General features: G+C 47.6%; 1 protein-coding gene across 11 annotated transcripts; it reads right to left on the bottom strand.

Moving 5' to 3' along the window:
* Positions 1 to 603: 603 nt before the first annotated feature.
* SVOPL (SVOP like) lies at positions 604 to 24,582 on the bottom strand. Of its 11 annotated transcripts, XM_062616416.1 has the most exons (15): positions 22,097 to 24,582; positions 20,955 to 21,046; positions 19,877 to 19,975; positions 19,371 to 19,442; positions 19,143 to 19,267; positions 13,818 to 13,881; positions 12,307 to 12,432; positions 10,631 to 10,759; positions 8,905 to 8,978; positions 7,372 to 7,574; positions 6,158 to 6,269; positions 5,278 to 5,359; positions 3,746 to 3,835; positions 3,257 to 3,370; positions 604 to 837 (listed from the first exon to the last, which is right to left on the bottom strand). In XM_062616416.1, the coding sequence occupies exons 1-15, from the start codon at positions 22,173 to 22,175 to the stop codon at positions 826 to 828; spliced, it is 1,473 nt and encodes a 490-aa protein (XP_062472400.1). In that variant the 5' UTR covers positions 22,176 to 24,582; the 3' UTR covers positions 604 to 825. The 11 variants fall into 11 exon arrangements, 8 of the variants coding, with proteins under 8 accessions (XP_062472400.1, XP_062472402.1, XP_062472398.1 ...); XM_062616418.1 differs by lacking the exon at positions 3,257 to 3,370; XM_062616414.1 differs by lacking the exon at positions 604 to 837 and having other exon boundaries at positions 2,233 to 3,370.
* Positions 24,583 to 25,774: the final 1,192 nt, after the last annotated feature.

Here is a 25,774-nt window from a genome sequence, read left to right as displayed (position 1 = left end):
CCAGAGGAAGGTGCTGCATGTTTCTCTGGACGATAAGTTGCAAGCACAGATTTATTAGGTGGCTTGTTGCGTTTAGAGGTGAAGTTAGATACCTTTACAGCTTCACACTCAAGTTCTTCTCCCAGTGCAAGATACGGGGGAGAAGAGCATATATGTAGTCCTGCAGTACAGCTGCTTATCTGTCTTCTGTAAACTGAAACTGTCTTGTTTAATCCACTGGAAAAATCTGACTCAACCTTCATTTTGTGCTCTTGAATGTCACCCTGAGAATCGTCAGAAATTGTCTCTGCAGTGAGGTTTTTGAGATGTTAAATTTAGCTGCTTTAACACAGGTGGTATAGGCACAAATACTTGAGGAAGGCAATTTTATTTTTAAAGTACTACATTCTTTCAAGCTGCTATGGCAAAGACTCTATCTACTTTAATGTATTTTCCCCCCTTTGCCTCAGTCCACTGAATGGTGGTTGTTTTCCTTTTTTGGGGGGGTGGTTTGGTTGGTTGGTTTGGGGTTGGGGTTTTTTTTTTTGCTTGAGGGGGGTGTGTGTGTGTAATGTCACTACTAATAGTACTTGGTAGTAAAAAGTCTTCATTTCACTTCACAGGACAGGTAGAAAGCATCTGTTTATTGAATCGTAAGAAAGGGTTTGTCCTTGAGAAATTTGCCATTTGTCTATACAATTCATAGCTCTTGCACTGTTCAGTTGCCATTTTTAATAATGGAAATGGTATGGAGAAATAATCAACATCAAATGCAGTTGCCAGGAAATGACAGATTCCAAAGGTTTATTTTTCTTTCCAACCTAATCCAACATCAAATACTCGCTTTCATTTTACTTGCTAAAAAGGGGAAAGAAAAGAAAAAACATAAAATTAATAAAATGCACATGAAAACCAACAGAAATATGAATACAGGGGAAAACAATGTGCGTTTGGATCTGCCCAAATGCTGTTGCCCCTTGGGTGCTTTGAGAGAGGACTGATGAGTAAATACGCTTTTTAAATGTCATTTTCTAGATTTCACAAAAAGTTACTTACATAATTTTTGTTCTGTTGCTTAAACTAGCTCTAAATGAAGGAACACATCTGTTGTCTGAAGCCTTAGGTCTAAATATTCATAGAATCATAGAATAGTTAGGGTTGGAAAGGACCTTAAGATCATCTAGTTCCAACCCCCCTGCCATGGGCAGGGACACCTCACACTAAACCATGTCACCCAAGGCCTCATCCAACCTGGTCTTGAACACTGCCAGGGATGGAGCATTCACAGCCTCTCTGGGCAACCCGTTCCAGTGCCTCACCACCCTAACAGGAAGGAATTTCCTTCTTATATCCAATCTAAACTTCCCCTGTTTAAGTTTCAACCCATTACCCCTTGTCCTATCACTACAGTCTCTAATGAAGAGTCCCTCTCCAGCATCCCTATAGGCCCCCTTCAGATATTAACATAGAATGGTTTGGTTTGGAAAGGACCTTAAGATCATCTAGTTCCAAGGGACACCTTCCAATAGACCAGGTTGCTCCAAGCCCTGTCCAACCTGGCCTTGAACATTACCAGGGATGAGGCAGCCACAGCTTCTCTGGGCAACCTGTGGCAGTGCTTCACCACCCTCACAGGGAAGAACTTCTTCCATGTTAACAGAGCTTTTACATTATGTGTTTGAATTCTTGTATGGGTGGGATGACTATTCTGTGAGGCCCTTGGACAATATGTTCAGTAGTCATGATTCAGCAATCCCTGAAGGACTATGTACACAGAACGTAATCTCTGAAATGACCATGAGATGAGAGCTAGCAAGTTCAATTTTAGATCTAATGGCAACTTCCCAGAGTACACAACTAATTCTGCAGGTTTTTATTATTCCATCCTTTCAACTTGTGCATGTAAAGGCCAGCAGCTGGAGCTTATAACTCTTATTTGTAGCAAGGAGAATAATAATGCTATTGAGCTAAGTCTGCAGGAAAAGGGGGGATCCTGTTAAGGAATCATTACACTCCCATTTATCTTGACCACTCTTAGCCAAAGTTAATTCAACTGTAGTGGAATCAAAGCTTTCCTTTAATGTCTAAAGAAGTTTTAATGAAGTGTTTTGCTTAGTAATTATTGTAAATCCAACCATTTGAAAGCCTAAGTGGCTCTCTGGCCGCTGTGCATGGGGTTGAATTTCACCCACGAGGGAAGATTAAGTTGCTTTGTCCACTTCCTTACTTAACCTTTGATTTTTATTCCCCCCTCCCCCATATCTTTTACAGAGTATCATATAGATATTTTAAATGGCATAAAAACATAGAAGTCAAGCATTTCTAAAAATTAACCATTTAAAGAAGCAGGCAATGATTAATATGTTGTTTTTCTGAAAACCCTAAGGTCCCAGTGAGAAAATCTTAGATAAGACCCAGTGAAGTATGCGCATATATGTAATACCTGTGTGTTTGTATGTTGTGTGTCTGGCTTTTCAAAAGTGTAGTGCTAAAGCCGACATAAAACAGTTTGTTTGAACATCTGTTTTGCTGTAAGCCACTGAAGAACGTGGATTACTTAACCCATGGTCTTCTGGTTTGTACAGGTAAGACTGCAGAATAACAGGCAGTGTGGTGGGGGCATGCCACATTCATGATGCGAAAATGTCCACGCTCGTGTAGCTGAATTGACTAGAATCACACAAGCACTCACCACCTCCTGTAATTAAACTAATGAAACCTGTTCAAGGGGGGCTGTCTGAATTTAAACTTCCCCCATAGTCTTTGTGTTTAGTGTTTTGAGAGTGTTTTATAGGAAACACTAGCAACAAGGGCTTGGCTAACATACTGATACAGTTGGGTGTTTTGACTTGAATTTGCGAAGAAATGGCTTTAGTAGTTGAAGGTGTTACATGTCTGCTGTCCTTTCTTCCTGCAGTACCAGCAGCCTAGAACTGTGGCCTGTGTGCCTGTGAAGCAGCAAGTTCAAGTCAGGGCTGGAAAGGTACTAGCAAAGAGAGGCTTGCACTAGCTGAAGCTAACACGCTTGCATGAGGTAGCTGGGACTAGGGGCGGCGTGCTGGTTTGTTCTTTTATGAGAAAGGAGCTTTAGGCAAATGGGGTGACAGTGCTTTAAGCTGCTGCCACAGCAGGGTCTGTGCTTGCCAGTGAGGCCTTTCTTTGGTTTATTAATCCTCAGGAGAGTTTGGTTTGGATTCCAGCTGAATCATAATCTACTAGTTTCTAAAGAGCATTTAGAATAGCATTTAGCAGGAGCTCCTGGAGTGGTAATACAAACCTGCAGTGCCCTGCCTTTGGTCTCGATGGGCAGTGTGAACGCAGAGATTGCACAGACAACGCACACAGATGAGAAAAGACACAGGGCCCCGAGGAAAGAAGCATTTATGAGAACCTGCAGGCAAAAACCAGTTCAAACATCAGTTCAGTGGTATGGGGGGCTAGTGGTTAGGAATTAAAAGGGTGGGCAAAGGTTTGGAAGCACCTGAAAGATGTGACGATAGGGAAAACAGTGTCTTGTGAATCCTTAAGTGCTTTCAGAAAGTAATAAATACTAGCAAGCTCTGGGATGAGATTTATGCAGAGCTACATCTGGCAAAGGCTTTGTAAGTACCCTGTATGCAGAGTTGGGAGCAGAGAACTGATTGCATCCACCTTTTCTCTGTGTGTGTATGTGTGTGTGTGTGTGTGAACTTCAGGGACATCTCTTTGTATATTTGATAGCAGTGGTTGGCAGTATGTTTACCAACATTACCAAGCGTGCTCTTACTTGCGATATAAATGGGGCCACCATAGCTCCAACACGGCACAGTGACCCACTTGTTCCCATCCCCAGGGCCCGCATTGTCGTGGGATAAACCTAAAACAGGCCAGAAGGAAATCAGATTTTAGTGCAACAATGATCTGTGATAATGTGTCCTTATTTTTACTTTTTAATTTCTCTTCATCTTAATAAGGGCAGCTAGTGGAATAAGATATGAAAAGAAATGAAGGCTCCTTTTGGTCTCATTTGTGCCATTAAAAATCTGCCATTTTGTGCCCTAGGGAAAGCTGTAAGGCAAGTAAATCAAAGCTGAATGCAGTTCCTCTGCTTTTTGCTTGCCACTCTTCCCCCCTTTTTCCCAGCTGTGCTGGACAGCCTACACCGAAGTTACAGAGATTAGGCTGGGTGCTAAAGGAAGAACTCAATTTATATTGTCAGGCTCTGTATCTGGAAAGCAGAAAGGATACTGTCTGCAGTCTTTGAGACTGTATCAACAGCACTTTTGTTTAGAAGGAGGAAAAATTAAAACAGATGCCAGTAAGAAACTTCCAGGCTTAGAAGAATGTGCTTTGTGTATTTTCTTTTTCATATCTTCCAAACACCTGTGCCAGTAAAACACTAAAGCATGTATTTTGTTTTACTTTAAGTCCTGCTAAAGTCCTGCTACTATCAATAGATTTTAGCAAGTATACTCATGCAAGCCTTTGTAAAATTACTTTACTAGGCCAAGCCAATGGAAGTACGTTAAGAGTCCAGGCATGTGGCCAGAAATGGGAGTTCTGAGTATGGTTTTGATCACTGATTGAATTGTGAGTAGTATTAGCTTATGATATGGCCATGGCAGCAATGGTCTTTACATCAACAGCATGCAATTCAGGACTATCAAAATGTTGGTATTTATTTGAGCCCAGTGGAAGCTTAAACAACACAGTGTAATATTAAAAAGTATCTGGTCAACACAGGGAGCTACTCCTGCTTGCTTTTTATCATTTGAGTCAAAATCTGCATGGCAAACCATTTAACTCCACTCAACTGTGTAAAGAACAACAATCCTGAGTGCATACTTCACCCACAGAACTAATGGCTCTGAGGTGGTGCAAAGGACAAGCTCGCAGAAGGACTGAAACTTTGCAGATGGAACACAGCAATTTGCCCTAAGTGAACAAAAATTGTATATATAACCTCATACTGCTTCTTAGGTACTGGAAAAGGTTATTTTTAAGTGGTAGCTTATTTTCTAACTTTGCAGGGGAAACATTGTGGGGTTTGGAAGGTGGTGGTACGCAACATCTTCAAAAATAACATTTTCTAGTAGCTGACCGGCAGATGCCTCAGTAGGGCATTCCTCTTCCCCCTCCTCTTATCATCTTCAACTAGTTTTCTGATTCCTCCTCTGATCTTGCATATGAAATCAGTCAGAGATACTTAGTACAAGGAAGGTGACCCTAACTAGTCAATAAATCTGGCAACATTCCTGGGTATAGGAAAATGGTCTTTCATACAACAGAGCAGATTACCGTAGTTTCAGGAGCACCCACCTCTGCTGTGTAAATGTAGATGGTGTTGAAGTTGGCTGAAACCAAGGCACGTAGCATGAAGAGAAACCCAGTCATGCCTGCACTGGAGAGAAAGCTATCTGGAGCAAAGAGTTAGGCACTGAATCGGGATCAGCAGAGATGCAACCTAGCATATGCACTGTGCTAAGGCTTTTACAGCTTAATACGAGGAAAAGCATAAGGAAAAGTTGATTGCTGACAAGAATAAACTTTCTTTTGTCCATGGGCATGGCATGTTTGAAAATGGGCTACTGCTCCTTTGTTTTCCTCTAGGCAAGTGTTAGACCCTGGAGGGAATCATCTGAAGAGGACCATAGTATCTCAGCTGGTGCCTTCAGCATTACATAGAATCACAGACGGGTTTGGGTTGGAAGGGACCTTGAAGCTCTTCCAGTTCCAACCCTCTGCAAAGGGCATACCTTCCACTAGACCAGATTGCTCAATGCCTCGTCCGTCCTGGCTGTTGCTGGATTTCCCCCAGTGAAGTGCCCGATTATAGAACTGAGGAAATAAATCTAGCATTGCCAAAAAAGGGAAAGGAAAAAGCGAATAACAAATATGACTGCTTTCTGGCAGATGTTATTCACATCATTTTTATGTGAATTTAGTAGAAAACAACTTATTGTATGCTTGGGGGAAGCCATGTGGGCTCAATAATACAAGTGACCCCCCTGCACACTCCTGCACCACAGCATGTTCTGCTGCAGCTTTCCCAGGAAGGGGAGGGATCCAGTCAGTGGGGTTTTTGCCGATGTACAGGAATTACTGGCCTGACCAACCGATGACCCAAGACTACCACAGGTACTTGCCCTCTGCCCAGGACTGCAAGCCCCCCAGAAAGACTCATGCTGATCCAGGCTACCTGGAGGTGCAGATATTAAGGAGAAGAAAGAATAGGGCCGTACATCCCATGGTGATACTCAGGCTTAGTCGTCTTCCGAGGAAATTGATGCCAAGAATGTTCAAAGGATTTACTGTAGATAAAAAGGAAAACTGAAAAATGTTAGACGACCTCACTGTGATGATTGTCTGTGTCTTGATAAACCTTGTACAGTGTGCTTCAAAATACCTCTCTGCATCCCCACTGCCTACCAAACGCTCTGTAAAATGCACAAACCCTGTAATTCTCTTCCTGTACCCCAACCCTGTCATTTGCTCCCATAGCTTCTCTTTGTCCTTGCCCTCAGAGGATGGAGCCTGTGCTTCTCCGACATTTCCCTCCTCTGAAGGCATCCACTGGGTGAGTACCACAGCCCTGGGTGGTTTTGCTCCCTCTGGCCACAGCCAAGCCAAAACCAGGCCCAGAGCGTGACCCCCATGAACTGGGAGCCAGGCAGGCACCTGAGTGCATCACTGGGCTGATCCTAGCCTGGCTGTACCTGCAGCATCCAAAACCCGCTCACTTTGTAGCTCAGCTGCTGAGACATGAACCAGGGAAAACATGGATGTCCCAGGCATGTTGCAATACTAGACACACGCACAGTGCCAGGTTCTTTCAAGGGTGCCTTTGGGATGTCCTGCCATCCCCCAGCACTCCCAGGAAGGCTGCACCAGGAAGCATTTTGGTTTGCTGGGAGTTTAGCTTTCCTTTACTGTAGTGCTCAGCGTAGGACCTGCTCCTGAGGCCACCATCTCTTGGAAGGCAGGACACTCGTGTGATGCATTTATTTACATCAATCTGACTATTTGCAATCCTTGCTTATTTATGACTTTCCAAAAGCTACGTGTCTGGGAATTTGGGAAGCCGGGCTCAGTTCTTGTAAGTTGGGAGCAATTTCAACCAAGGCTGTCAGTACATACTAACTGCTAAGGAGGTCTTTGCTGTTGGAAGGACCTGTGCTATCACCAGGAGCTGAGCTGCTTGCCTAGGGAGCAATACCCTCTCTTACCCCTTGCCACCAGCTCATGGCCTGTGTCCCAGACCTTTGTTTGAAGTGCCAGTTGCCAGCAATGCGGAGGACATTGCGACACCTGGCCCGTCAGTAAGTGCACACACAGCTACACGCTCTGCAGTGAGCGTTGGCTGCCTGTAAGAAGGAGCTGGCAGGGAGAGGAGAGGAGAGGAGAGGAGGTTACGTGCGATCTCTCCAACAGTGCTGATGATCATGGTTTGGTAGGCAGCAGGCTCGAACAGGCGGCAGTGGCAGGGGCTGCGGCTCTCCTCGGAGTCATCGCCGGAGTCCTGCATCGGTGGAGCTGCGGAGGCACAGACGAGGTCCCGCTCCAGTAACTCTGCGCTGGCCAAGATGACGCCATAGTAAGCAAAAGCTATGCCAAGCCTGGGTGGGGAAGGAACGCTGCGGTGAGCAGCAGCAACCATGGGGAAGGTAGGGGGAAATGCAGCAGGTTTTGGTGTCCTATTCTGGTGTGCCCAGCCAGGGTCAACCCACCACGCTCGCTTTGCTCGCCCATTAGTGCTGCACCTTGCTCTGCAGCAGGTGACTGGGGCAGAGCTTGCCCCTGCTGTCCCTTTCCTCATGCAGGGCTGTGAGTGGAGACCACCCCTCCCTGGGAATCCCAGGAGTCTCAACATCAGGCCCTGATGCTGCAGCTCACACGAAGCAATTGCCCAGGGTTTTGCTGTTCTTCTCTTTCCTGCCCAGGGATTTTGAAAGGAGCTTTCAGTAAGTGGCTGGAGAGGCTCACATTGCACCCTGGCTGGCTGTCAAGAGCACAGCACTGGTGATGGCAGCCTGGCTGTGTCATTATCAAGTAATTCCACACACGCCTAAGCACAAGCAGGCCAAGAAGTAATTTTCACTCTTCTTTAACCCCCCTGTCAGTTCCAGAAATGAGCAGCAGAATCTGGGCTAGGAGACGAGCTGCCTAGGGATGCTTAGGGAACACAGGGGGTGGGAATGCAAACCTGAGAACATGCTAGCAACCAGGAAAGAAAGGAGGATTAGCAAACAAAAAGAAGGAGTATTTCATAACATACAAGTGGAGGGTGAGAGAACATGAAAAATTCGAGGCCTGACTTAGCAACAGTTTGGGTCAATGAGTTCCCATGGACTCATTATTTATACATTTCCATTCCAGACAGCAAAGTCAATGAAATGTATACGACCCTTGCATACAGCTACGGGGAACACTGCATATGAAATGCATCCCTCTTCAATCTTAATATTCCCCAGCCAGTGTCACTGGTAACAGTTCATGTGTTTCTGCTGGAGCCCTGTAGGACTGATGTATTGGCCGGCCTCGAAGGCGGTGCGTTTGCCCTCCTCTTGGGAGGAACGTGTTCACACCAAGAAGGGAACCAGAGCCACAGGCACACTGTGGGTGCACGCTGCTGCCTTTCTCCTATGGCTCCCACCCCACCTCCCCTGAGCTGCCCTGTCCTGAGGAAGGGCTCACAGCACCCTGCACCATCCTGGATGTCCAGCCTTCTGCTTATGTTAGCAGTGACTGACACAGGGTGTCTGAGACCAGGAGCCATGCACACATACTCCTCCTCCAGCTGGCAAGGATCTACAGCTGCCTCCTAACGCAGAAGTGGTGCCTTGTAATGGCAGAGTCATGGGGAGGCTTCTGCTCCCTGCACACATTCAGCTGAGAGAATGAGCTGATAACCAAACAAAAAAAGGAAGAAAAAAGACTTTTTTTTACCATATGATCCATATCTGCAAAGTGGTTCTGCGGTATTTGGGGTGGATGAGGTCCTTGAATCTTCCTCTCCTTTCCTGCAAATCATTTGAGAGAAATATAATGATGTATTATGAATTACATACTATGAAATATTATATATTATAGGAAGTTTTAAAAAAGGCATATTTTATACAGGGTGAGTGTTCTGTGAGAGCAGCAGGCACCCCAGGGTCTCCCTGCCCTCGCCCCAAGCTGCTGGTGCACAGACAGACTGATAGATGGACTGACAGCACCCCGTCAGCCCTTCATAGAGGAAAGCCCCTCTTCCCAAAGGATGTCCACAGGAAGATGAGCTGCAAAGGACGGAGAGGAGGAGAAGAGAACACCCTGAGCACCCCTGGCATCCACAGAACTCCCCCAGCTCTCAGCAGCCTGGCCCCAGCATGACCATCGTGGTGCTAGAGGGTGCCCCAGTTGATGCTGGCAGCTCCTGTTGCCCCATGTGCTGAGGAAAGGGTCCCAGTGTCCCCTGCTCTGCACGTGGAGCAAGTCTGTGGCCACATACATCTTGCTGGGAGGCCTGAAATGCCAGTGAGCACTGCCTGCCCTGCTGCTCCCCAGGAGCTGGCAGCTGCCCCAGCATCCCACTGCCGAGGGGACAAGAGTTCCCAGGGGTGTTTTGGGTTGCCTTTATTTTCCTCATCATTGGTTGAGGCCGAGAGGGGGCACAGTGAACAAAATCCCTTCCCACAGCCAAGGCGGGTCCATTACATAAATTCAATTAAACTACAGGGAAGCTTTAATCCTAATTAATTCCAATACAATAGCACCATCTTGCATGAATTGCTAAGGACAATGCTTGGTGCCTGTGGGATTGAATAAGCAGCAAAGAGGTCCAGGAAAGGGACTTACTTAAAAAGAGCTGGATAACAATTTGAGGCCCTGGACAGTAGGTTTGTCCAATCTTCATCTCCTGGGGGTCAAAGGAGTCACGTGAATAAGTCTTCACTCCCCGAAGTCAGCATTGCTTAGACTGGGGGTAAGGGAGAGAGCCACCTTGTGGGGGGAAATTCTGGTTCCCAGCTCCTGTCCTGTTCTGCCTGCATCATCCACGCAAGCTTCTGGGCATTTTGTTCCAGCAGTAATCAACTCCTGAGTGCTCAGCTGCTTACAGGTGGAAACAGTGGTAGCTGTGAAATGGCCTCTCCTGCTCTGACCCTCTTCTGCTGGTGCGTGGCTCCACATTCAGGGACCTGGGTGCTGGGACCCAGTGGATAAGCCCAGCCAGGGGCTGGGAGAAGACTCTGAGAGACAAGGGTTGACCTCATGGCTGGGACCCTGAGAGGCTACAGTCCTGAGAGGGAACCCAAGGGGCAGGTCCCACGTCTCATGGCACAGGGGACAACCCTGGGGGATGGCTGGGCAGTGAGGGAGAACATACTTTGCCAAGAGCCCTCTGTGTAGCAAAGGAAGCAGATCTTTTCTCAGCACAATATTTTTCTGAGCGAACACAGAGAATGCAAAAAAACCCAGAAAACTCAATTCCAGTTTGAGGGCCAAGATTGCTGTCTCTTCAAAAGAAAAATGACATCTTCGTCATCACATTCAATAGCTGTTTGGAACCAAACCAGGCAAGGAGGGGAACAGAGGCAGAGTGAGATGTGCTTGGCCATCCTGCTCCCTTCCCGATGCTCAGATCCCAGAAGCCCTGGACAGAGGGCCCAAGCAGTGCAATGGCTTAGCTTACCTTGGCAGGCTCCCTCAGCTCCCCCTCGGGCATCGCCGCCCCATTCATCTTGGCTATCCTCTGCAGCGTGGCCAAAGCAGCCGCCACATTGCCCACGGATATGTTGTACCGCGCCGACTCTGGGATGAACTGAAAGCAGAGCAGCGTCAGAAAGCCTTTCCGCACCTCTCTGTCCACACAACCCTCCTCACAGCTTCCTGCCATGCCCAGGAGCCTGGCCAGGCACCACCTCGGCTGGAGCAGCCTTTTGCCTGTGCTCCTCCCCAGCCGTGCTCTGGCGCATCCCTGTGTGTCCCAGCTCCCCATACCTCATGGTGGGCAGCTCACCCTGCCCAACAAACCCATTTCTTGGTCCATTTCCTAGGGATCTGCTACTGAGCTGACTGTGGCAGGCACTTATAAGAGGTGGAAGCCAAAGACACATTTTTAACGAAGACAACCGTTATTGATTGTAATTCTAAAACACGATGAGGCACTTACCACTTACTTAAGCAAAAGTCTTAGAAGACAGAGCAAGGTCATTAAAAAAAAGGAAGACATGGATGAAACTTAGGAACAAACTCATCACAAGCATTTGCAGCATTCACCCACACCTGTGGTCTTTCCAAAATAAGATACCTTTTCATTAAATGATGTTTCCACTAAATTATAAACAATTACATCTGTATCACTGAAATGGGAGTTAAAGATTCCTTCTCTTCTAAAGGCATATATGCTGTGTCTTTTTTTTTATTCTTTCTAGACTAAAAACCTTTGGTACCCTCTTTTTTCCTTTTTCTTTCTAATGGCAAAATATCAGGAATACCAAACATCAAAGTTATATGAGTGGACATTCACAGTGACCTTGCATTTGACTGCCCAGGTAGCACCCTGGATGGACTTGTCTATTTGTTCAGCTGCAGGAGGAGCTTTCTCATCTGCACATCTTGCACCAGCAGCAGCTGCAGCACCCATGGGCACTGTAAGTAGGGATTTTCCACACCACTCCCCACAAATAAGACTGTCCCCATATCTGAGGCTGATATTTCTGAAGCTTGAGTAAACCTGGGGAAGCTGCAGTTGACCCAGACACCCATTTGCTGTGTGAACACTTTACTGAGGTTTCATTCACCAGCACTAACACATGTAAAGACTGAAGGGACCAGCACTACACTGAAGGTATTGTGATTTTGATACCCTTCCTAGCCTGTCTTCCTCTCGATGGTGCCCATCACCATGGTCCCTGGGTACCACTGGCACCATGGACACTGGAGCCTGGGGTGCTGGAGGGCTACAGGAGGGCAGCAAAGCCAAGATCAGCATCAGATCTGTAGCCTCCTCAGGCCATCAGGACCTTCCCAACTCTCCCCCCAGGCGAGAGGGCTGAAGTGGTGAAAGGAGGACAGAGTGAGGGTGGTAAAATACTGGAGTAGATTTCCCAGAGAGGTGGTGGATGTACCATCCCTGGAGACACTGAAGGCCAGGCTGGTTGTGCTTCTGAGCAACCTGATCTAGTTGAAGACATCCCTGTTCATTGCAGGGGGGGTTTGAACTGGATGACTTTTGAAGGCCTCCTCCACAAACTATTCTATGATTCTATGACATCCCCAGGTTTGTGGGGGTTCAGGGCAATGCCTCTTGGTGCCTGGGGAGATACCAGGTCAGTGGCAGGGAGCGGGCAGGGCAGCTTTACCTACCTTGAACACCAGGATGAGAAGGATGCCGGGGATGGAGGCGATTCTGATCAGCCATCGCCAGCCAATGGTTGGGTTCACCACCGATGCCAGGCCAATGATTAACATGGATCCTGCTAACCAAAACACCTTTCCAAGGGAAAAGAGGGAGTTAAAACATGCACACATGGCAATAATTTGTTTGTTTTCTTCCCTTCATGTCTGGTTCCCTGGATAAGTGGGGATCTGTGCTGGGGAGCACTGCAGTTCAAACTGAGCCATTCTACGCCATCCATGAGAAGCTCAGCTTGGGTTGAAGGAAAGAGGGAATGAAAGACAAGTATCTGGGGAGGGATGGCTGAAGATGGTCTTAATTAGCTACAAATGCAAACAGATCACTTGCTGTTATGTTGTATTTAAAGCCACTTCTTTTGTCCTTCCAGTCACTGCTCTGCTAATGCTCATGCCCATAAATTTTCCTCTTGTCTAAATCTCTGCAGGGATGCAGCAGATTTACTAGCACCAAAGGCAAAAGTGGGCCAGATTTCCACCACTGGAAGTTGGTGTGTCTCCAGGAGACTTAATGCCAAGTTATACGAATGGAGAATGTGGCCCCCTGATCTGCAAGTACATTCCTTCCCGAAGTTCACTTGTTGCCATTAGGAGACACATCCCTTTCCAGGGGACCACCCAAGGGAGTTCAGCCAACACAAAGCACAAACAAACACGCAGGAGCCACAACAAGTTCATGAGGGCAGAAATAAATTTCTGAGGAGAAATAACATTGTTCCTTTTTATAAAACCTTGTGTTTCTGGTGACACTTCGGTAATGAAGCCCTGGGATCAAACAGGCAGTAATGAAAAGCAAATTATCCCTTCCACCAAGACCATATACAAACACTTTTGGTTCAATAGTCAGATGGATTCATGTGCTCAATGAGGGCTCCACAGATCGTTTGCACATGCAGCAAGTGCCCGTTGCAGAAATCTGGCGTAAGCAGCCACCCAAGTCATGCTTGCTGTGGTCTTTGCCCAGCAAGAGGGCACAACCCTCCCAGCACGTCTGGGGCCAAATTTGGGAATCTGTGTTACCCCTATCCTGCACAACGTCCAATGTGCAGGGACAGGGAGAGGCACAGATTAGGACCTCATCTGTGCATGACCTTTTTAACTGCTTATTATCAATGGGGGTCCAAAGAGAGGAGGGGATGAGCTCAGGCCTGGAGGGGGCTGGCAGTCCTGCTAGCTCTAGTGCCTACCAGCCCATCAGCACTGGCCCTCTTAAAGCCATGGTGCCAGCCATCCCTCAAAGTTCCCATGCAGTGGTTGGAGCATCCAGTTACTTGATGTTAGTGCCTCTTTTCTGCAGGCAACTGTCTTTACTAACGCAGACGCCACACTCTGGGGCTCAGACCCAGACAAGTGTGAATAGTCTGGGAGAAAGGCTGATGTCCTGGAGATCCAGCTTCCAAACAGCAGTGGGACAAATCTCCTGGGGCTTGGGGCTAGAAAAACAGAAATGTGCTCACTCTTACCTGAGACAAGGGCAACATGTATCCTCTGTATTTGGTGGGCAGAAATTCTGTTTTTATGATAAGCCTAGAGAAAAAGGGGGGGAAATACAGAAATACAGCAACAATGAGAACTTCTATACTAATGAAGTACCAGCTCAGCTCAGTCAGTTGTGCTCACAGGAGAATGGATAATTGGTACATGAACTCTGAATAATCCTGAGAGGTACAGCAAGGCCATGAGAGGCCCAGGGAAGGTTAAGCAAGCAAGATAAGAAGAAGCTGGATTTCACCGAGTTAATGAGAACTGTGGACTGTTGGCAAGATTTCGAGGTCAAGTTCTCACACCTGTGTTTAACCAATTATATGTTAGTCACTAAGGGTCTTCAAGGCATGTATCCAATCATAATATGCCAAATCACTGTAAGTGCTTGTAAGAAACAGTATTTAAGGGGTTAAGGCTTTTTAATAAATGGCTTTTGTCTGATCATATTGATCTCTGACTGGGTCCATACATTTTCTGCGGCAAATGGTGCCCAATGTGGGGCACCCCCCTGTTTTTCATATTGAAACTGAAGGAATTAAAGCGTGTGGCACCAAAGAAAGTGGCAAATGCAGAGCTGCAGGGATGTCGGCTGGGTTTGATCCAGCAGGACCAGGATGGGGAGGTAGATGCCTCGGAACGGAGTCTTGTGAGCCCGGAAGACACTGTGCAGTGCAAATAAGGTAACAGCTGACTGGTCTGGAAGAGGATTAGGATGGGGAATCAATTAAGTAAAGAAGAAATGGCCATCCTTAAGCTCTTCCAGCATATCCTCTCAGCGAGAGAGATAGAGTATGATGATAATCTGTCAAAAAGACTGCTGCTCTGGAGTAAAGAAAAAGAGCTGATCAAGGGGGTTAACGAAACCTTTGAGCTTGGGTCTTGGGAAAAAATCGCGAAGGAAGAAGCCTCTGTTTTATGGATGTTTCCAGTCCTTCTTAAGGTGAAGGGAGTAACCTTTAAAGAGACAGACTTAAATTTAATGTTGAAATGGTCAAAGACGCGTTATCCAGAGAGTGATGAGTCTACCGTATTTGAGGTCTCTGTGGAATGGTGCAGGAGTTAAGCTGTGGGATGCACTTACAAAAGGCAATGACACTGTGAAAAATTTGTTAGTCACTTGGAGATCTATTTTAGAGACGTTAAAGTCAAAAAATGAGATCGTGGAGCCCAGTCGTCGTTCCCCTACCCCCCCCACCCCACCTGCCCCCACCAAACCTCTGGCGGTTGCTGCCGTGGCTGTGAAGACTGAGGACAGAGATGAAGACAATCTTTTCAACCCAGGCCCTACTGACCCCGAGAAGGAGCCTGTGCATGTCCATCAGACTGCTGCTGCTGCTCCTGAGGTTCTGAAGCCTGATAATCCTGATGCTGCCCTGGATGATCCTTTTGACCCAGAGCCTATTCATCCAGAAAAGGAGCCTGATTTATAACCCCCAGATCTTCATGTTAAATGCACAGCTGTAAAGGGAGAAGCGAGACCAGTGGGGATGCAGATGTATTGTGTGCTTTCCTGGTGGTGTATGTGCTGGATCAAGACCCGCGGTGGGAAGGTCTCTCGTATGCTCTTATCAGGGGTATCGGGTGGACTGTGGCAGACTGTGACTTGGGACCCCATATACAACTCATTTGATAGTCTCTCTGTGATACTCATGTACTAGAAGTTGGTAAATATTAAGTATGTCCAGGTTTGTATCCACCTTTGGAGACCTTTATAGATATTGCTGGCCACTTCTTCCAACATAGGCTGGCCACCTGTGTCGGAATGAGTGTGCATTTTGGTCAGTATAAAAGCCCAAGCCTCGTGCGATGTGGGGGAGGCAGAGCCCCTGCGGGGACACCCACTAAGGTTGAGCCTGCCACCTCGCACTGCAATGATGCTTCTCGGAGCTGGTTTGCTGTTAGTCTCCACAGGGTCCTTGTTCTGTATGTGGGACTGTAGTGGGAGTAATGATTGTCTGGATTTTGTGCTTCAAATACTGTAGTTGTGTGGAGTGTGCTTGTGGGATCCCATACGTGTGTGTGTGCTTGTGGTGAGGACAGATGGTGTTCTGTGTATTTTTTGTTGTCGGGTTCATGTAAAAGTTTGTAACGGGCAGCAGTTTAACATTTTGGGCAAGAAAGGGTTAATGTAAAAGTGCAGTTGCCGGCAGGTATTTATGGTTGCCGCTGAAGCAGGCAGGCATCTATAGCAGCTGCCGAGCAGGCTGGTGTTTGTAGCCGTGCAAAGCAGGGTGAGCAACTTTGGGGAAAAAAAAAAGGGTATTTGAAGAGAGTTTGGTCCCCATGTACAAAAGAAGTTGCCCTCCGATTCGGCTCCCAGCGCTCCACCAGCGGAACGGCCAGGATGGACGCCAGAGCTGAGGAGTGAAAGAAAAGAAAACCAAACCAACCAACCAACCAACCAAACCCACAAAAAGTCCTCTCAATCTATTGAGGTATTGAGGCAGTTTGTAGACACCACAGACAAAGCCTAAAGAGCACCTGCAACACAGTGGGTGCATAGTAGGAGCCTTGCTTAGTATGTTTAAGGTAACCTGGGGGTGAATCTGAGACTTGGAGGAACAGGTAGATGGGTTGAAACAAGAACTGCTGACTGAAAAAGCGAGAGGGGTAGTGCAAGCACAAGCTTTACGAGTCGTCACCCAAGCAGCATCAGGGTGGCAGGAAAAAAAAATAAAATAAATAAAAAAAAATGCCATGCCAGACCTTGATGTGGGGGATGGCCTCCCCTGTTATCAGAGAGCCATACAGGAGAAAAAAGGGCAGGCCCAGCAGCCTGTAGTTGGCATATGTTGGAGATATGATCTAGCCCAAATCCCCTGCTCACGTAGGGTCATCCAAAAGGTAAATAAAACAAAAAGGGGGAGATGTGGAGGCAGTGTTCTCATGGGAGAATGGATAATTGGTACATGAACTCTGAATAATCCCAAAAGATACAGCAAGGCCATGAGAGGCCCAGGGAAGCTTAAGCAAGCAAGATAAGAAGAAGCAGGAATTCACCGAGCTAATGAGAACTGTGGACTGTTGGCAAGCTTTCGAGGTCAAGTTCCCACACCTGTGCTTAACCAATTATATGTTAGTCACTAAGGGTCTTCAAGGCATGTATCCAACCATAATATGCCAAATCACTGCAAGTGCATGTAAGCAATAGTATATAAGGATTTAAGGCTTTGCAATAAACGACTTTTGTCTGATCATATTGATCTCTGACTGGGTCCATATATTTTCTGTGGCAGTCAGTGCTGGATGTTGCTGCCTGTAGACAGACTACCGTCCCTCTTCCACCACTGAGCAGCACCCCAAGATGATGGATCCCTGTTTAATATGCCTTCCACTCAGGCACCAAATTACATGCAGAGGAGATGCACACCAAGAATCCTTTCCCACAGCCATGGCTGTAGGATACAGGCAGGTTAACACTTCAGTCTGTGCATCAGAAAACCTATGGGAAGATCCTGTGGGGTGACCAAGGTGTCAGCACAGACACAGAGCATGTTTGTAGCCATGGACAATTTTTAGTGAATCATTATTTTTCATTACAGAAAACAGCCTGTTCCACTTTTTATCAAATGGTTGGGTAGCGCCTGGGGGAGGAGCTCTCACAGGCAGCTCTCAAGTTCACAGGTGGGAATTGTGCTTCCTTGGCTGGAAAGAGAGTGGTGGGGAGAGACCCATGTTGGCTCCTTCTATCTCAGCTGTTGAAGTGTTTTATAACATGTGCAATATCTGTGCAATTTCCCTCCATCCTCAATAGGCTCATGAGCAGCTGTTGTGGTTTACACCCAGCCAGACAGCTCGTTCACTCACTCACTCCCAGTAAGTGGTGCCAGGCTGGAAGCAGTCAAGGCCTGCGTCCCATCCCCCTCCCCCGTCCTGTCCCGTCACCACCCCCCCTTCCCCCCCAGGGGCTCTCCCCTTCCCCACTCCCGGAGGGATGGGGAGGAGGATCGAAAGAGTGCAACTCCCACGGGTTGAGACAAGAACAGTCCAGCAACCAATGTACAACACAAATCACCACCGCTACCACCAACTACAACAATGATAAGAGAAAATAACAAGGGAAGAGAATACGACACCACCGGCCAAGAAACGAGTCTGACCCAGAAGAACCCTTGTCCTTCCGGGTAACTCCCAGTTACCCCCCCAGGCATGACATGCTATGTTATGGAATACCCCTTTGGCTAGCCTGGGTCAGGTGTTCTGTCTCTGCTTCCTCCCTGCTTCCCCTCCTCCCTGGCAGAGCATGAGACTCACAAAGTCCTTGGTCAGGGTAAACATTACTTAGCAACAACTGAGAACATCGGTGTTATCAGCGCTGTTCCCAGGCTGAAAGTCAAAACACAATGCTGCACCAGCTGCCAAGAAGGAGAAAAATTAACTGCTACTGCTAAACCCAGGACAGCAGCCTTCACGGTCAGGGAATAGGGGCCCTCCTGTGAAGGAGGCAGTGCTGGTTACTCAGCAGACATGGGACCCAGGAGCAGGATGCCTTCCCCTCCCAGCAGCACCTATGCCCCTCTTGTCTTTCCCATGGCAAAGGGCTTTTGGGTCAACACAACTGGTTTGGGTTTTTTCTCTCTGGGCAGCAACCAGGCTTCGAGGAACCATGGAAGATGCTTTCCCTGAGAGAGCTCAAAAAAGCAATTTACTTTCTCAGGCTCCTAGTGCATTGGTTGCCAACACTGTGAATTTCTGCTCTCCCTCGCCATGTCCCCCTTCCCACCCCAACAGGGCAGAAAGTTTCATTTAAGTGGAAATGTTTTACATCAGTTCAAGAAGAATTTGCTACTTAAGCAGAATTGCTGTGACTTCTTTAGGAAGAAGCAGCCTTTGCTCATCTGTTACCTGTCTAATTGGTTTTATATGTGTTTAATAATCCTTTTGTCACTGGCTTAATGCAAACCAGCTGCCTCCTCTATTCCCGGGCTTGGGAGTCCTTGGGAACTGCAGTTTAGGTCGATCAACCAGGATTCAGTGAAATTACAGAACGGCATTTTGTTTTAAGGAGATGTGGGAATTTGCTTCTCTTTCTGATGTAGAAATTTGCTCCCTTTTCCACTTCCAGCCCCGATGGAGGCCCCTTCCCTGCTGTCTCCCCCAGGTCGCAGCACAGCCATGGCTTATCAGGCTCAGCTCAAGGGAAAGAGGGCGCCCTGCCAGGGTCAGCCAAAATGAGCTGAAGAGCCTTTCTTGCTGCAAACCCAGGAACTCAGCCCCTCCAGGCCCATGGGTGGCTTCATTAACCTCCCTATGGAGGCTGGCTTGGTGCTGCCTGTACTACGAGGCATGAGGCGTAACCTTACCCTTGCGCATGGCCCGATACACCACCTCCTACCATGGCCCGCAGGAACACAAACCAGATGTAGGATGGGGCAAAGGAGGTCAGCAGGGAGAAATAGGCTCCCCAGAGGAATGAGAGCAGCAGAATCTGCAAAAGGGGAAAAATGAGGGTCATCAGACTATGGGCTCGGCAGGATGCATGGCTCCTGTGGGGCTCAGGAGAAGACATGCACCCCATGGCATGCACTCACCTTCCAGCGGCCATACCTGTCGGCCAGCAGCCCGAGCACTATGCTGAACACCATGTAGCCAAAAAACACCATCTAAAGGGAATTGAAGCACAGCTGTGGAGGGCCCAGTCCCAGCAGCACCAGTCAGCTCTGCTCCTTGAACTGCAGGTGAGATGAATGCTCTCTCTGAGCAGCAGGATGAACTGCAGTGCCCAGAACCATGAGGGAGGTGGCTACCAGGGGCTGACTTCCTCCAAGCAGGCACTCACTGCTTCAGCCCTGAAAGATGGGGGTTGGGTGGCAAGGACTCCAATATGGAAGTGGGGGCTTGTTTTGACATGAAAGTTCTGGGCATGGATACGTGTTCACATCAGCTCACTTTCTGTTTTTCTACAGTTCTAGTACCTGAGAGGAGACCCAAGAATTTATTTGGTCCCCTGGAAAACGTATTTTACAAAGCCCGTGGCAGTGCCCTGACAATGACCACATGGTGGATGACCTGCATGAGGGGAACATAAGTCACTCACCGTTGTCACTAAAGCCACCTGCCAGTCTTGAAGCTGCCACTCACATCGGATGTGAGGGGACACAACAGCTATTAGCATGATCTCCATGGCTTCAGCCACCTTTGGGAACAAACATGCAAGTTAGCAAGAAGGGAAGCCCACAGGGTAAAGTCCCGCAGTCCTACCAAGCCTGCAGCCATGGCAGTCTCGTCATGTCAAAACAGCCCTGTGAAGCCAAGGTGCCTCCATAGTGGTCTGAATCCTGCACCTGATCTGGAAAGACATAAGCTGTTGAAAATCAGGTATCTAGGTACACTGTGTAACTAGGAAGACTGGAAAGACTCATCCTTTCCAGAAGGCATTCTTACCCACCTGTGCTAGTGGAAGACCTTCAACTACCTCTGGAAACCGAGCTGCTTGGTTAGGTACTTAGCTGTAAATTCAGGCATCTAGCACAAAGATGACCTCTTAAAGCTGTTTTTCATTAAAAACTTCATTGCTCCTTTGGCTATTTGCCCCAGCAGCTGGCTTCAGTTAAGAAATGAACCTATCATTTACACATAGCTAGAGGCATTTACATCTCAGCTGCAGTGATTCTCATGGATGTAGCCCCATTGCCTCTTTACCCCAGCCTGGCCTCAGGCTTTTACCTCTGGTCACAAATCAGACCTGTCTGGCAAGACCCTGCCATTTAGGAAGGTTTTTGGGTAGCCAAGGGTAGGAGGACAGCAGCCAGAGTGTACAGGGTTTCGGTACCCTCAGGATGGCATGAAAATTGCTGTTGGGAGGCTGAACCTAACCCTCAGGTGCTACTGAAGACGTGCCCCATCAGTGCTGCCAGGTGGGACAGTGCTCCGCAGCAGGGGCCGGGCCAGGCCAGGATGCTCTAAGCCACCCTGCTCAGCTTTGCCCTGAAATAGCAATGTCAGTTGTGGCCAAGATCTATTTTGAGCAAAGATGACAACAGCAGAAATCCTGCTTGAGTAGGTATTTGTGAAAAATATGGGCTGCAATATGGTGCTTATGGTTGTTACTGCACATAATAGGGAAAATGAGGAAAGTGTTTCTCGGGCCAGTGCAGATGGCTGCAGATACCTACCCCAGTGCTCCCCATGATCAGGAAAAGCAAAATGTGGAACCTCCCGAATCCAATGGTTTCCACAGCTTCTTCCACTGTAAACGTCTTCTGTTCTGAACATCAAAGGGAAAGGAAGATAGAGAAAAAAAAAATCCCATGTCAGCAGTCAAATTGTACCTTCCTTTTATGAAATGCCAACATTTTCCTTGTTACTGTGGGTCTGCACCGGAAAAAAGGCTAGAAACATCTACTAGTGGTGTGTCCATTGACCAGCCCCTGGGCACATTGGTGGCTGGACACATCAGGTGGTTGCTGAAACACCAGCCAGCAGGGAAGAGGGCATGGGCCTGAAGGACATCCTTGTACTGAATTACTCCAGATGCTTTGGAAACCCATGGCTCGGACTCTGTCTATTCCCTTCCCATGCCCAAACTGCCCTAAGGCTCACTCCCTCTGCACCCCTGGGGTATGGGCCCACTCCCAGCATGGGCAGTGTGAGCCAGGGGCTGCCCCAGTCCCAAAGCCCTACAAGAAACCACAGCTGGGAGCTCTGGGCTAAGTTTTGTCTCCTAAGCCTTTATTCCTGACTTTTCCACCCCATTTCAGGAGCTAACAAAGGCATCTCAAGATCAGGGCTGGGGTGGCTTTATAAACAGACCTGGCAGAAAGCTTTCAGTATATGTATGCTTTTAAGCTCTTATTCAGGTGAAGTCAGAGCTGTAAAAATTTTTCTGTCAGGCCATTTATCTCTCAACTCAGTCATCTCAAACCCATCAACATTACCTATGTAATGGAACAGACGAAAATTCTTTATTTTTTGCAAATTCAGGCCTTTTTAGTGGTTTTCTACATTTTTTCACTTAAAAATCATTTTGAATACATTTATTTATTTGCTAAAAAGAAAAGAATGCTTGAATTACCAACATAATAAAATGTTTACACAAAGCAGAGGCCTGAGAAAAGCCAAGCCAGCCAGCTCTTCCCACCACCGTATGTAGCAGCCACCAGCCTGGTAGCTGTGGTGGGAGAAGAGCAGTACAGAGCTGATACTCGTGTTTCCATGTACAGAGGTTTTAGGTAGCTAGAGTGCCAGGACTGGGGACCCTCTCTCTAGCCCAGCTAAATGAGGACCCAAATTCCTAGTCCTGTCAATACAAACCCACCTTTTGGGGGTTCTTGTCTCTCCATGCAGATTTCCTCCAGACCAATAGTATTTTCTGCCTCTTTTGGTGCAGTGGCCATCGCAGCTCCTGCTGGGATCCACCGTCACAGTCAGGCAAAGCTGGGATTTAACTGTGAAACCTCTGGGGAGTCACAAAGCCATCCAAGCAATAAGCCAGCAAAGCAGCTCCCCGTGCGGGAGTGGAAACATTAAGACATGGTCAAACATGACTTTGTTTCAAGCAGCTACTGGGACCTGTCCCATCCCATAGTGGGTCTGGTGAAAAATACACAGAAACTGCACAAGATAAGTTAGTTGAACTGACAGAGAATACTCATTGCATTGTGCTGGCCAAGGATTGCCTTAGGGAAGATGAGGCCTGCTAACCTTCCCCAGCCAGAGGAGAGTGAAATGCAGAGGCAGGCAAAAGATTCTGCATCTCCAAGAGACAAGACGTAACATGACTGGCAGCAGGTTGCCCCTGTTGAATGCAGAAATTGGTGCCCTTTGGGAGCTGGGGTTGAGAGGGCTGTAGAGGTGCTGCACTCTCTAATTGCTCATGGGAGCACTGAGGCAGAGCCAGCGAGTGGGAACAGCCAAGGAGCAGGGTGGCAAACCTGATACTCTGCCTCACACCCCACTGCACTAATCCCCATCCTCTCAGGTCAGGAAGAAACACAGCCTCTGGATTGCAACAGGGGAGAGCTGGCTTCCTCCACCCATGTTTCTGTTTTCCAGTGCTAAATCTCTTGGCTTGATCACAACCACTTTTCCTGGTCAGAAAAGCTCATCTTAATCCCAGGGCAGGGATTAAGCACACCACTTGCTTTAACCCACAAGCTTTCCTGCTGAGTGCTCAACACATCTTCAATTTGATGACACCCTCTCCTTTGATTACCTTCCTTCATGGTCACCGGACTTGGCCCAGGCAGCATTTACAGCCACCCAGCAGTGACTGGGGATGCTTCAGTAAGGTGAAGTTTGAGGGAATTAATGACTAAGAGTATCTAAAATACAAAATCCCAGCTGAGATAGAGGGCAGCACAAACACAGAAAGCACAGAGTTAGAGCACTCCCAAGCTGGAAACCTTAAAAGCATCATACTTAGGTACATTTACAAGGAGGTCATTAAGGGCTATTGGCAGATGAGTCAGTTGGGTCACGTACACTGACTTTGCTGTTACAGATCATTACAGTCCAGCATACTCAAGAGGATGCGTAGGATGCTTACAAATGTTTCTCAGCAGTGTAATCAGGGGTGGCAATAGCTGCCAGCAGCACACAGTGCCACCAGCTGATCACCAGCTAGGGACCATTTCCAAGTGGAACCGGCTCAAGAGCAACCAAACAGGATGCTTGGAAGAGCCTGGGAGAAGAGGTAAAGCTTTACTGAGTGTCTGAATGGCAAAGGGGTCTGCAAGCAGGTCTGGGGACCTGCTTTTCTCCTTTTCTGTCTCTTTATGATTAGGAACCTGCAACTGCATTCTGCCCCCAGCTGCAGCTCTTCCAGAAAAGGGGAAGAAGCCCCAATCCCTGGCATTGCTGTACAGAGCCCCTGATGAGGCTCAGGTGCTCAAGCAGAAGAGTGCAGTGACACCTCTGACACCCCACAGTAACCAAGACACCCTCAGAGGCATCAAGATAGTGGATTTCACCTATGTGAGACACATACTGCTCTCAAATAGCAGTGGGTGAGCAGGTGGGGTACATTTTCTAGCATCTCAGCTAACACCAGAAATCTGTGGAGGCACCTGTATCCCTCTCTGCCCTCAAGTATTGGGGCAGCTGGAGCAAAATTTACTCATCCATAAGTAGACAAGAAGCCACTGTTCAGGTAAGTCCCTAGCACTGTACACTCTGATAGAGCATTTATGTTGAAAGCACAGAGATTCAGATGCAACACTTTAGTAAGCCTCCTAACTGCTCCTACCGATCACACAGTTTGATCATCCCAAACCTTTGCAGCCCTGTTTGCCTTGAGGGAATAGCTAATATCTATTACACCTCTTTGGGGAGTCGCTATTTGTAAATCCCACTGAAAATACTAAATACCAATTACATGAGCCAAAATACCATCAGTGAGAAAGCTGCTGCTGGCAGGGAAAATAGTGATTCTGCATCCAAAGGGAGCAATCAGGAGTGCAGTGAAACTGCTGCCGGGACCTGACAGAAGGATGCTGTGATCCCACACCGGAGGTCTGCAAGGCCACAAAGGGCACATGGATGTGATCACAAATGCTGTGATTGAGACCAGCTCTCAGTAAAGCCAGTGAGCTTTCTGCATATGACATACAAATGATCAGATACCCCCACTATTAACCCAAGGCTTGATTAAATACTTTTTCTCTTTCTGCTTGCAGCTTTCTTACCTCTGCAGTGTCTCAGGCACAAAGGAGCAGACCTTAGTTTTCTGGCTGTTTTCCTTCCCTTCTATTTTCTTGTTAGAGTGCTGGTGGTGCTGTGGTTTTGGGATGCAGCTCCCAGGAGTCAGGTTTCCTCCTTGCTGGGCACAAGCAAGTCCCTCTTCACCTGCCTCCACCCTGTAGGTGGGGTTTCCCAGTGCTGACCTGTGCTGGTCCCTTGGCATCTACAGGTCCTCCACAGGAGCTGCCCACCACAGGTGATGGTGCTTGCCCATCCCTTCTCCTGGGGATGACCTCAGGGAGATGGAAGGAGGGCACTGGGGAGACATCCCTATTGCAACACCAGCTGGCAAGTTTTGGGGGCAGGTCCTGAAGCATCCATGTAAAGTGCCTTTGCCATCCCCTTCAAAGTCATGACCAGCCACCAGCCCCTCTTAGGCCAGATAAAGTCAACTGAGGTGCCAGTACCATGAAAAAAATTAGACCTATTTATCTGCTTCATCCAAAATTTCTTGACCGAGTACCAAACTGTAGGGAGCATCCATGGCTTAAACTGCCACAGTGATCCTGACCTTACCGTGCAGAAAATCTCAGTGCTCCAGGTTGTGTTGGCCCATGAATCTGAGCTATGATAGGTATTTTGCTACAGACTAGGAGCATCTATGCCAACCTTTACTACACAAGAGTGTCGGTATTGCTGAAAGCTAGCAAAGACACTGGGATGTTTTTTCTCCCTCCTTCATAAGGGTTCCCAAATCCTTTTGTTTTGAAATACCTACATTGAGCTGGCAGCAATGCTGCAATAGTTTTATCAAAGCGTGCAGTTCCCATGCCAAATATCATGCTTCCAAGCATCTGGAAGACATTTTCTACCAGCCAACATATGCTATTTAACAGCCTTATTTTATATTTTCTTCTTAATAATATCTAATATCCAGCTACAACCATTATTGGCATCTGCTGAACTAAGATACATGATCCAGGCTGCCAGATACATACCGTTATGTTTTCATTGCAAAAGCTCAGACAGCGTGCATGCAATCACAGGAGGGTGCAGATGTTTCAGCATTCCAGCTTCCCAGCACAGAACCATAGAATCATAGAATGGCTAGGGTTGGGAAGGACCTTAAGATCATCTTGTTCCAGCCCCACTGCCATGGGCAGGGACACCTCATACTAGACCATATTGCCCAAGGCATTATGATTATGACCAAATATAATATTATAACCATAATATAATAAATATATTAATGACCAAAATACCATTGACATTCTCAGCTGGAGAGATGTGCTCTCAGGCCCAGGTGTCTGGGGCT

Source organism: Pezoporus occidentalis, unplaced genomic scaffold, assembly GCF_034315485.1.
Source record: "Pezoporus occidentalis ecotype Australia unplaced genomic scaffold, CSIRO_AGI_Poc_V1 ctg19, whole genome shotgun sequence".
In the NCBI taxonomy this organism is placed as follows: Eukaryota; Metazoa; Chordata; class Aves; order Psittaciformes; family Psittacidae; genus Pezoporus; species Pezoporus occidentalis.
The sequence above is the reverse complement of the archived record's forward strand: the minus strand, read 5'-3'. Positions and strand labels throughout refer to the sequence as shown.